At 31.7% G+C, this 11,499-nt stretch overlaps 1 protein-coding gene and 1 pseudogene across 1 annotated transcript; one reads left to right on the forward strand and one right to left on the reverse strand.

Annotated features, from left to right (window-relative positions):
• Nucleotides 1-658: 658 nt before the first annotated feature.
• Nucleotides 659-3,177, reverse strand: LOC111371191 (major allergen Pru ar 1-like). The gene is made up of 2 exons (XM_022993092.1): nt 3,094-3,177; nt 659-964 (listed from the first exon to the last, which is right to left on the reverse strand). Exons 1-2 carry the CDS (start codon nt 3,175-3,177, stop codon nt 659-661), a joined length of 390 nt encoding a protein of 129 aa, XP_022848860.1.
• Nucleotides 3,178-3,278: 101 nt separating this feature from the next.
• LOC111371821 lies at nt 3,279-6,057 on the forward strand (annotated as a pseudogene).
• The last annotated feature ends 5,442 nt before the right edge of the window (nt 6,058-11,499 follow it).

The raw sequence follows: 11,499 nt of genomic DNA on the forward strand, positions 1-11,499 counted from the left end.
TAATTTTTTTTTCATGAAGGCAGCTGACATGCTGCCTAAGGAAGGTATTTTAATATTTTTTTTGAAATTTTGAGCCGACGGAGCCGAGCCGGTCGGACCACGGGAGGCTCGAACTAGTGAGCTAATTTGCCATCCCTAGGTGCTAGATATATTACAAGAATTTATTTTATTTATAAGAGCCTTTTAGAAACCATTTTTGTCTGGTGTTGCGCTTGACAAGCGCAAGAGAAAGTATGAAACAATGTCAAATTAAGTGTTCATGTGCAGGAAATGAAAATTTTCTTTTCACATTGGCAAAATTAACTTGAGAAGACCTGAATTTTTAACTGTTCTCTAGGACATAATGCTACTTTTTTTCTTTGATTAAGTTCCAATTTGTGATTGTAATTTGTAGCTGAGGATTTTGTAAAACCTAAACTCTGAATCTATTTCCGTCTCAAACTTCATCCTCTTTGGCCATTTTTAGTATACTGGATTTGATCACCATCTCATAATTTGGCAAGTCGGGGTGTTATAAAATCAGTTACACACTGCTAGAATTAGAAAAGATCACATTAATTTATTTTAAATTTTTGCAACTGTTGATTGAAAACAAGTCATTTGAAATAGAAGAAATAAAGACCGCCAGGACAGGGAAAAAATATTGAGAATAATAAATCTAGAAATAAGCGTCAGGACTTTTAAACGGGTAGGCCTTGACAGCCTTGTAAATTGCCAAGACCATTGTCTTCCCAGCTTTGATGCGATCCTCTTTGAGCTCGAAACCTCCCTTAGTATAATATTTGCTAGTCACCTTAGAGATAGAAACACGTTCCACTGTTGGCTCGAATTTAACGTCATAAGTAATATTTTCTTGCTTGTCTATCAATGTTTCAATTTTGATCAACATGTACTTATCTGTAAATGTCGCTTCATCGAGCTCATCAATATGAAACTTGCAAAAATTCCATTTCACAATTATGTACTAGAAACTCAGAAAACAGTGTAGAAGGGTTTAATGTGCATAAATTTGGTGTTTTTACCTCCGGCAAAGTTGTTCTTAATACTTTAGTTTTACTGTTGCCTTGGATGAATTTGATACTTAATATATAGCTAGTGGCATGAGTGTTGCAATCAAGTTGTGGGAGTCTGGTTAATGTTATATATTTATGGTATAAATATAAAATGTGAAAGAAATAATCAAATTAGATGAAGTGTCAAAGTGGTGGAAAATGTGGTATTTGTGTGGGACGTCAGGAGTTCAAGTCACTCCTTACGCAAATATTAAAATGTCTCGATTGGGGCTTGGGCTTCCTTGACTACGCCAAAGTGATTTTTTGAGGGAATTTTTGAGTGATAATGAGATAGCTATAAATCAAGCCATTAAGTATCAACTTTAACTATTCGATAAGCACAAGAGAAAAACCATGAGAGACAAACTCAATGCAATTGTTCATGGAAAATTCGCAAGTGTACGGTGATCGTTGTACAAGTTAATAAAATTTGTGAGTTAAAAGTATCGTTCACACAATGAATAAGTTCTAATATCTAGTTAAGTAACTTTTATTAAATTCGAAATAAAATAAAATCAAAATAGTGGTTTGTATGTATTCAATACTAATCGTAAACTAATAAAGCAAATAAAATACTTAACTAATATGTGAATGTTTGTATTGGAATCATGAATTTCCCTATTGCCATTTAATTCAACTCTTAATTCATAATTTAGTAAATTCATGCATTTAAGACAATCGATAATCTACTTTGATACAATATTCTTTTCCCAAGATAAATTAAATCTATCTTTAACGCAATGCGATCTTATTCTTAGTTCGAATTCATATAAAAAACGTGTATTGATTCACAGGATTTATCGTACATAATTGCACATGCCATAGATATTATACCTAATACCTATTGTCCATGTGTTGATTTTACCACATTGTAGACTTATCGTGAGTATTCCTACACTATAACAAGTAATTTACTATCTAATTGGTGATCAAGCAATTAAATAGTTCAATGGGAATGTAAAACCGATGAAAAAAAAATCACAAAATGCTAAATTAATTATCTCGAATTAAAATAAATAAACTATAGGCTTCATCATTCATCTAATACAATGAAAAACTTAGCCAACCATCCTAATTATTAAATTATACAAAAAATAATGAAAAAACATCACCTAGATCGAAGAAGTATGGAAGAAAGTTGAGAAATCTTTCTTGAATGAAATCTAGATTTTGGATGGATAATCTTCAAAAATCTTTTACAATTCCTTTGATGTTGATGATCTAGCCTCGTTCTTCACCTCCAAAATATGTATAATATGATGTAAAATTAGGTCAAGGGAGGTCCTTTATGTTCTGGGCGTGTTTAAGTATATAAGATGTAAATATATTGTTTCCATGTAGAATTTTATCAAAATAAGGAAACTAGCCCGTCACAAAAATTTTGGCCTGTGCTCGCGAGCCACATAGTTCATTGCGCACGCACCGGTCAATGATTTTGTTCTCGGGTTGGAGAAAAAAGTGTGATGTGCGCGCTAGCTGTGTTGCAGGCCTCATCACTTAACAACTTTTGGTAATTTGGTCATAACTTTTTCTTTCGAACTCCGATTGAGGTGATTCAAAGTGCATTAAAAAGCTTACTGAAAGAGCTACATTTCTTCTTGAAACACAAATTTTTCAATTGAAATGTTTGCTATCCGAAAAATGGATCTCAATTTAAGACTAAAAATCCGAAACAGAACTTCTTTGGCTGGAAATTAATTTGTGAAAATGCTTTAACTCTATTTCATTTCTTTGGCCTCCAATTGCATCCAATTGATGTCATATGATCTTCAATAATCGTTTGTGGTCCAAATCAACTATTTGATATTTACACTTTGATCCCCAAACTTTGGAATTCCTTTTTTCACATGTTTTTTGTTCCTTTCTTCCAAATCTATCAATGTGCATTGATTTCAACCTAACAAATATAATTAACACAAAATTAGACTATAACTCATTCAAATCACTAACAAATATCCTAATTTAATGGTCTAGATAAGTGTAATCAGCAACTCAACCTGTATATTTGGAGAAGTCATATGAGTAAACACTGGAGAGAAACATCGAAGAAAAGTCTGCTAATTTCTAAGATTGGGGGAATATTCAGTTCTGGTACTATTTCTTTATGTTGAAGCATCAATTCCATTGTGAGACAAGAACATGTTTGGTGCATAGTATTGGAGAGGACTTCACAGTTGTAAACAATATTCTAACTTCTTTTTTTCTTTTTAATACTGTCGTCTAATATTGAATTCCCCCTTACAAACTTGCCATAATATGTATGTATTAAAAGACATGCGAGTAAGTTTATATTATTTGGCAGATTAAATTAAGGAGCAGTACAGGTATTCAAATTATGTGAATCTCTCATTGTCTTCTTCTTGGTGTTACAATGGCTTTGTTGTAATTTTTGAACTTGAGCAGAAAACCAGAATGGCGGCTCTTTCCTGTCTCCCTCAGGAAGCTCTGGTATCGGAACACCAGGTCCAAATTTCTGGGCCTGGACACCTCCTCCAGATGATGATAATTCCTTTGGGAATTGTGCAATGAAGCCTGCTGGAAAAGCTTCTCCAGATCCGTCGCAGAGCAGCTTGGTAATTGAAAAGGAGCGCTATGTCAATTTTCTGTCGATCCCGTTTGAGACTACAATGCTTCATTGTAAACACAATCCTCTACTTCCTCCTCTCCAGTCACTCGAGGAGGTTGATGAAATGAAAATTACTAGCTCGACTGGGGAGGCAACTCATCTTGTCAAGGAACGTGAAATTGGTGTCGAATTTTCAGCACTTTCAGCTGAAGCATCTCATGCTCTTAGTAAAATGGATGAAGTAATGACCCACGGAATTAATCCAGACGGTTCAAGGTAGTGGAAAGATATGGGAATTGAACAAAGACCTGATGGCGTGGTTTGCAAGTGGACACTGCTTAGGGGTGTGAGTGCTGACAAAACTGTTGGCTGCGGGAAATGTTTGGCGTGAATACTGGAGAGAATCAATGTCTCAGGTTAGTCATTATCTTAACACTTATTATTCAATTTAAATAGGTATGTGAATGATCAGGTGTCTTGTCAGAAGAACATGATATTCTTCCCTTTTTATGCAATGTCATAGAAAAGGAAAAGAAAAAGTAAAAACACTGTTGAAAAATGTATAAGAAATTACATAATTTGAGAGGGATCCGCATGCTTTCAAATAAAGAAGGAGGAAATGCTAGAAATATCAACGATCTCTCTATGGTTCAGTTTTGTTTCTCCTCTCACAAAACTCTCTCCAAACTAAATTTTATTTATTATTTCGCTTTATGCCCTACATTTTCTCAAGGTTGGTTAGATCATTCATCCTCCATAACGCGTAGGAACTTCAGCAGTATTTCTTAATTTTAATCGATAGCTAGAGTATTATGTCTGCTTTTTTACCATCAGCTGCTCTTACTCTAGTACACTAAACCCTGAGTACATGTTATTTTGTGCAGGTATTGGACAAGCCCGAAGAATACAGTGAACAAAACTTTAGCTTTTATTTATTTATTCAACTTAGTCAGGTGTAGAGTCCATGTCATGAAACAAGCCATTTTGGTATTGAACTGAAACTTATCTGACCTGGGAACCATTTGGAAGGCTACAATTACTTTCACTACGTCAATGATGAGGCAAAATTATTTATTTCCTTAAATTATTAATTTGTCTTTTGTTTGTTTCTTTTTCTTCCTTCAGATAAGAATGACAATAAAACCTATGCTACTTTTATCTTTTCAATTTATCATGGGAGGTGTGAGGGTAAAATGCACTCGTGAACTTGTTTCTTCTTAAAACTTCCTTGATTTTTCTGACATCCACTGTTCTTCATTTGTCACTACTTGTAAGCCATTTTCCGTCTGGAGAGAAGTTTTCTTCTGTTGCCATGAAATCTATGCTCAAGATGAAAAACTCAACATTTATAATGGAGTTTGATTCAAGATATAGCTAAAAGCTGAGATTATTTAAATCTTAATTTGCTCAATTTTGCAGATTGAGGGGCTTGTTCATCTTGAGAAAACAGCCGATAAGTGGGGAAAGAACAAGCAAGGGGACGAGTGGCAGGAGCAGTGGTGGGAGCATTATGGAGCCTCTGGAAAAGGGGATAAATGGGCTCACAAGTGGTGCAGCATTGATCCTAACACTCCCCTGAGGATGGTCGTGCTCATGTTTGGCATGAACGGTACTAAAAGTGTTTTGAGCATGCATTCTTATTTAATGTTAAAAACTTATAAGGAAACACGTTCTATAATAGATAGTTATTTTATTGGACAAATTAGGTAAGGTTTACCTTCTAAATAAGTAACTTCTGTTACTCAAAAGTAAGAAATGTGGCATTTTAAACTGGTTGGAAACAAAAAGTTTCTTAAGGAGCAAAACTTTTTATTTTGTTAAGCTTAGCTGAACGTGCTCGAATGCATTTTATATGTGCACGGTGCATATCACTTGGAAAACATTGCTCGATTTATATGTGCACCTGGGCCAACATAAATTAATGGTTGTTAATTGTTGAAGGCAAGATTTAAATTATATATATGTGACTCTCTTTAAAAGTTTAAGCTTTTAGATAAAGTGATTCAAATTATTTATAGCATTGACCGCTTTCTTTGTAACTCGTGTACTGATTACTGTTGCTAGGTGGGGTGAGAAGTATGATGGGCAAGGTGGCAGCACTAAAAATACAGATAAATGGGCCGAGCGTTTCCAAGGTGATGGCTGGGATAAATGGGGTGATAAATGGGACGAACACTTTGATCTCAATGGGCATGGGATAAAACAAGGGGAGAAATGGTGGGAAGATAAGCACAGAGACCGTTGGAATCGAACATGGGGTAAGGGTCATAATGGTTCCGGGTGGGTTCACAAGTATGGCAAAAGCAGCAGCGGGGAGCATTGGGATACACATATACAGCAAGACATTTGGTATGAGAAATTCCCACACTAGGTTTCTACCATTGCTTCGAGAACTCAATCCAGCTCCGGGAGGTCAAGAAACCATCTGAGTGTTCGTGAGAAATTACTTTAGATATGTATATATCATATCATTGTTGTAACAGTTGTTACAATTCAAATTTAGTTTAAGTATAGCTATGCTATCAATATGGTTAGATAGAGAGAAACAAGTTTCTTTAAGAAATAAAATATTGTAAATTTAGCATAGCTTTCCTTGCCCGAGCCTTTTAAGTCCTCCAACGCCCATTATTTGGCTTTCCAGGCTTTTTTGTAGCTTATGACCACTCCGTAACCTCGATGGATGTTGTTAATGATGCTTGAATGTCTGTAGATCGTTCGTGAGTTTTGATACTTGTGCATTATCTGTCTACTAATAAACCATACTCGAACTTACTTGTAATCATTTTGACGAATTTTCACTTCGCAAATATGTTACCGTATATATTTGCAAACTACAGACAACCCATTCGTGTCCATCTTAGTTGCTTGCAAGCTCCAAAGACAACTGTAATCGATGCATACAATCGTCAACAATGACTTGTTTGATTTCTTTACCTTGAACTCAAAGTTATATTTTAATCTCATCCAGTATACAGTTTCCTGTAAATTTTTTTTGGTTTTGAATAGTTGCTTGACATGCAAGTCTCATCATCGGGAACCACATGCAAGGAATTAGAGGACGGTCTACTCGATCCAGCCCCTAAGCTCCCACCTCGCTCGTGTCTCTAACGGGATAAAACAATCAAATCATCATTTGTAAATTCATTTCATTCTTCTTGTTGTGAACTATCGACGAAATTTTGTGCGTAACAGCGATATCACGATAAGGAGCAACTATCTCGAGAATAGCCACATCATCCTCATGAACTATCTCCACTGTGTCCCAAAAATCATTGGTATTGTCATTCGCTCCATCCGAATCTTCGTGTTCACCTTCGATGACTTCTTTCCTCACTAAAATAACGTAAGATGAGTTATGTGCATTTTGTTCAATTCAAATAAAAAATTCATTTCAGCATCAGAAGTAACCTTCATAGGTGGAATCGGAATGAATGAATGCTCATTGAATAAAAATCTCAGTTCACACTGAGAGGGATCGACATTCAGCTTATTTTGTAAGTCATGGTACATTCCCGCGTACGATGTACTCTCTCTATTATGGAAATTGAAATAGCACCACGTATATCGCTAGGCCATTTCAATACTCATCGATTTTTTCATCCAATTCGAAATCACCAAAGTAACAAACTGGGATTATAACCATATTTGCATGACAAAACATAATTTTAAAATAAAAGAAAAAATAATTAGAAATTCGGCTCAACTATAATGGTAACAGAAATTTATAAAAAAAATTAATACTCGGCCTAGCCCAGTCGATAGTAACTGCCGGCTATGTTGTGTTGGTCTGAAAGAATTTATTATGCAGATGAATTTTTTTTCTCATTCATGCTTTAAAAAAAATTCTATATCTATTAAAATTTTTATCTACATATTAATCTATGTCGAAATAAGATTTATTGATTAAAAATGTACACCGATTTAACAAAAAACAAAATTAAACATATGTAAATATGCATACCGATTTGAAATGATTGATATAAGAAGTCTTTTCTCATTCAGCGTTTGATAAATTTCTGAAATTTTGAAGTTGAAGAAGATGGAAGATGAGAAATTTTTTATCTGTGTTGAAATAAATAGACAAGAAAAGTTAGCTGATTTTGAAATTTTAAGTAAAAAGTGTTAGGTTTTCACTTGTTAACTAAAATGATAGTATTGTCTTTTAAATAAAATAATATTTTACAATTATATAATAAAACTTAAGGACATCATTATCTTTTACCATACAAAGTACCATTGTGAAATTATTACATAGTAGAAAAATCAAAGTGAAAAATAAGAAGTTTGATCGGGTCAATTTTAAAAGTATCCCGTTCAACAATGGGGCACACAAAAAGGGGTCAAAATCACGTGTGACCCAACTTAAAATTGTTCCACATAACACTTAGTAATTACATAATTAGGAAAAAAAAAACTTTGTCACGTGAACTAACAAACAGGTCAAACGAACTTTTAACTTTCCAGCAAATCACAACTTGCTGATAAGTCACATACTATTACTGAAACTATTAAACGGGTCATAAAAATCTCAAAACTGTTCTAATTAGCCAAAAAAGCTTTTGAAGATGCTACTTCCAATTGGATGACAACAATCTTTTTACTTTTTATAAAAAGATTGATAGCGACAGAATAATCACAATAAATTAATTTTGTTATTTATGAAGATCTCTTAATGCCCTGATGACTTAGCAATGGGTGACATAAAAATTTTCAAATAACAAAAGAAATATACAATTCTGGTAGATCTTGCAAGATTTAGAGCTTGTTTGGTACAGTTAAAAAGTCAATTAAAGTCAATTTTTTTTACTTTATTTCACTATTACAGTCGTTATTTTTTAATTCTTCTTTCACACAGGTAGGATTTACTTTATTTTTAACGGTCAAAAGATTAATTATTAAAAATTTTTAATTCTTCTTTCACACAGGTAGGATTTACTTTATTTTTAACGGTCAAAAGATTAATTATTAAAATTTCTACCAAACAAGCACTTAGATATGAAATTTATGATTATCAATAGGAAATTTTTTTGTAGATTTGTAAATCTTATTATTATTATTATTATTATTATTATTATTATTATTTATTTATTTATTTATTTATTTATTTATTTATTTATTTTGTAGAAATCATGCATTCAATAAGAGGGATGAAAGGGGTTTTCCTGTTTTGAGGGATTTAGAGGGTGCTTGACACCCATTTTTATGGAAAAATGAATTTTAGAATGGTAGATTGATGAAGAATGTGTGGATGAAAAATAAGAATTTTTTTATTTACGTGTAATATTATTTTAATGAAGAATGTGATTAAAAAAAAGAAAGAAAAATGTATTTTAATAAAAATGAGAATCAAATGGAACCTTAATAAGACTACTATCACAATTCCATATGTTTAGTTCTTTAATGCGTGTTTTTTTGGTACGATCAATAAAAAAATTGAAACAGTATACTTCGATTATTGATTGGCACCAACTTGGGTGGTTTAAAAATCATTCAAAATTATATTAATCACTATAATATAATTTTGAATGTATTTCTCAACCCATCAAGTCGGAGAATTTTGTCATTTCTCAAAAAAAAATTCCTATCTTTTCCCACTATAAATTAACTATTTTGAGTGTGCATATTTTCTTAAAAACTAACTTGTAAATTAAATATATTTACTAAACTGATTATTTATAAGAAAAAAATTACATTATATATCTAAAAAATTAGAAAATAAGTAAAATATTGTTTATACAATAAAAGACACTTTTGTATGAAAATTATTTACAAAGTAAAAATACTACTAGTAAGGCAAAAATTCATTTATAAATAAAAATTACTTATAAGTAAAAAGTTATTTATGTATATAAATTATTTAAAAGTACAAAATTAACTTATAAATGTAAATTTACTTGTTTTAATTATAAATAAATATTTCACTTTTGAAATTAAAAAGTAACTTATATAAAAAATTACTTATAAGCAAAATATCATTTATGAGAAAATTTAATATAAGAAATTCATAATTTTACTAAGGGACATATATGTAATTTATTCTTTTCAAAATTCTTCAAAACTTCTCAATAATAAAATCTAAATCATAGGTTAAAATGTTTTAAAAACCCTCATGATAACCATCCAAAATTGTGCCCTTTATCAATACTTTGAAAATACAAATAGCTGGTACCTCAAAACTCTCGAGAAGCCCCTTAATGTTGAAAGAATAATGTTTTTTTAGCTCCACATAAATTATAATCCTTATCTATGTAACGTTAATGTGACATTAAATGATAAGTACAATTAAATGAATAATTTAATTTCACTTTTCATTTAATCTATCACCTAACACAATATAAACTGGAGTTATAATCTCAATGAGGTTAAATAGTATTACCCATGTTGAAAATGTAATTTTTCCTTTTCTGAATTCCCCAATTTTCGCCCTGATTTGATTTTCTTTATTTTAACTTAATTTACTTCTTATTTTCAATCACACATTTACACAGTAAAATATTTTACACGTAAATGTAAATTTTTTTCAGACTTTAACTACACATTCTTTAAAATACATATTTTTTTAAATTAAAGGCCATCAAACATGGGCTTAAATTTGTTTATGTTTCTTTTTTGAATTATTTTCTCAATAAATGGAGAAAGAAATTGCGCTGGATTTCACTTGGATAGATTTTTTGTATTTTGTTTACATTTTTTAAAAATTTTATTTTCATATCTATGTGTATAACTATGATCTCCATTTACTTTCACACAGTCCTCAATTTTTCGAATTTAATTTTTACCAGAAGCTTGATCTTTTTTTTGACTAAATTGTTGTAGGTTCCATTTTTCATTTTCTTCAATATTTTATTTTATTTTTATGTAGAGTTAGTCAAAATTGATTAGTTTTACAAAGTCGTTGTTTGAATTTTTTTGAATATTCTATTCTTCAAACTCACTTTCAACCAAACATTTTTTCAATAAAATAAATTTGCAAGTTGAACATACTTTTCCTAATTTTTTGACCTAATATTTCTCAAAAATATCATTTATCACAAATCACTTTTCAAAAAATAAAATCGAATAATGGCAAAATAATAAAGTTTTTAATAAAACAAGTAATTTCATTGTGGACTGATATAAGTGCTACATATCATCATAATGTTATGAGAAATCATAGAAAAAAATTCGTCAAACCCAACACCAAAGGGCTCCATCTCGTTCACCCATTTAATCAAATATTCGGGTTGGGATCAGGGATGGAGTGGGGACTTCGCCCCAAGGCAAGTACGAGGTGGGTACTGGTATCAAAGGTCTCACCCCACCTCGTTTAACCTTATTTTTTTTTAAGAATTCAATTTTTTAATGTAGAATTTAATGAAATTTTATTAGTTCTAATATAATATGTCAACTAAGATTATCTAAAAAATATAACAAACAATAAAAGTCTTAGTTTACCAAATATATTTGAATAATTTAACTTTTAAAAATAAATAGCTTAGTTAAAAAATTTAATAAATACATTATCATCTCACTTTAATAAATAAATGATGCCAATAAAATGAATTATCAGAATTTTTAAAAAAACTTAAAAAAATTAAACGGTACTAAACGGGGCAATACGAAGTGGGTATGGGATTGGGAATTACTCGACGAGGTGGTGGCGGTGGAGGCTGCCTCGACTTATATCAGCCCCGTTGCATCCCTAAAATGTTATTGATATTGTAGCACCTCTAACAACCATAATACCACCGCAAACTAAAATTCCTTGCTACATCCATAAATGCACAACTCATAGAGGAGCAACAACAACAATTAATAAATTCAAGACCTCGAGAATTATGCCCTCTTTTAGCGCCCCCCCCCCCCCGCCCCCCTTTTTTTTTTTTTTTTTTGAGAAAATGT

This window comes from Olea europaea, chromosome 22, assembly GCF_002742605.1.
Source record: "Olea europaea var. sylvestris chromosome 22, O_europaea_v1, whole genome shotgun sequence".
NCBI classification, from domain to species: Eukaryota; Viridiplantae; Streptophyta; class Magnoliopsida; order Lamiales; family Oleaceae; genus Olea; species Olea europaea.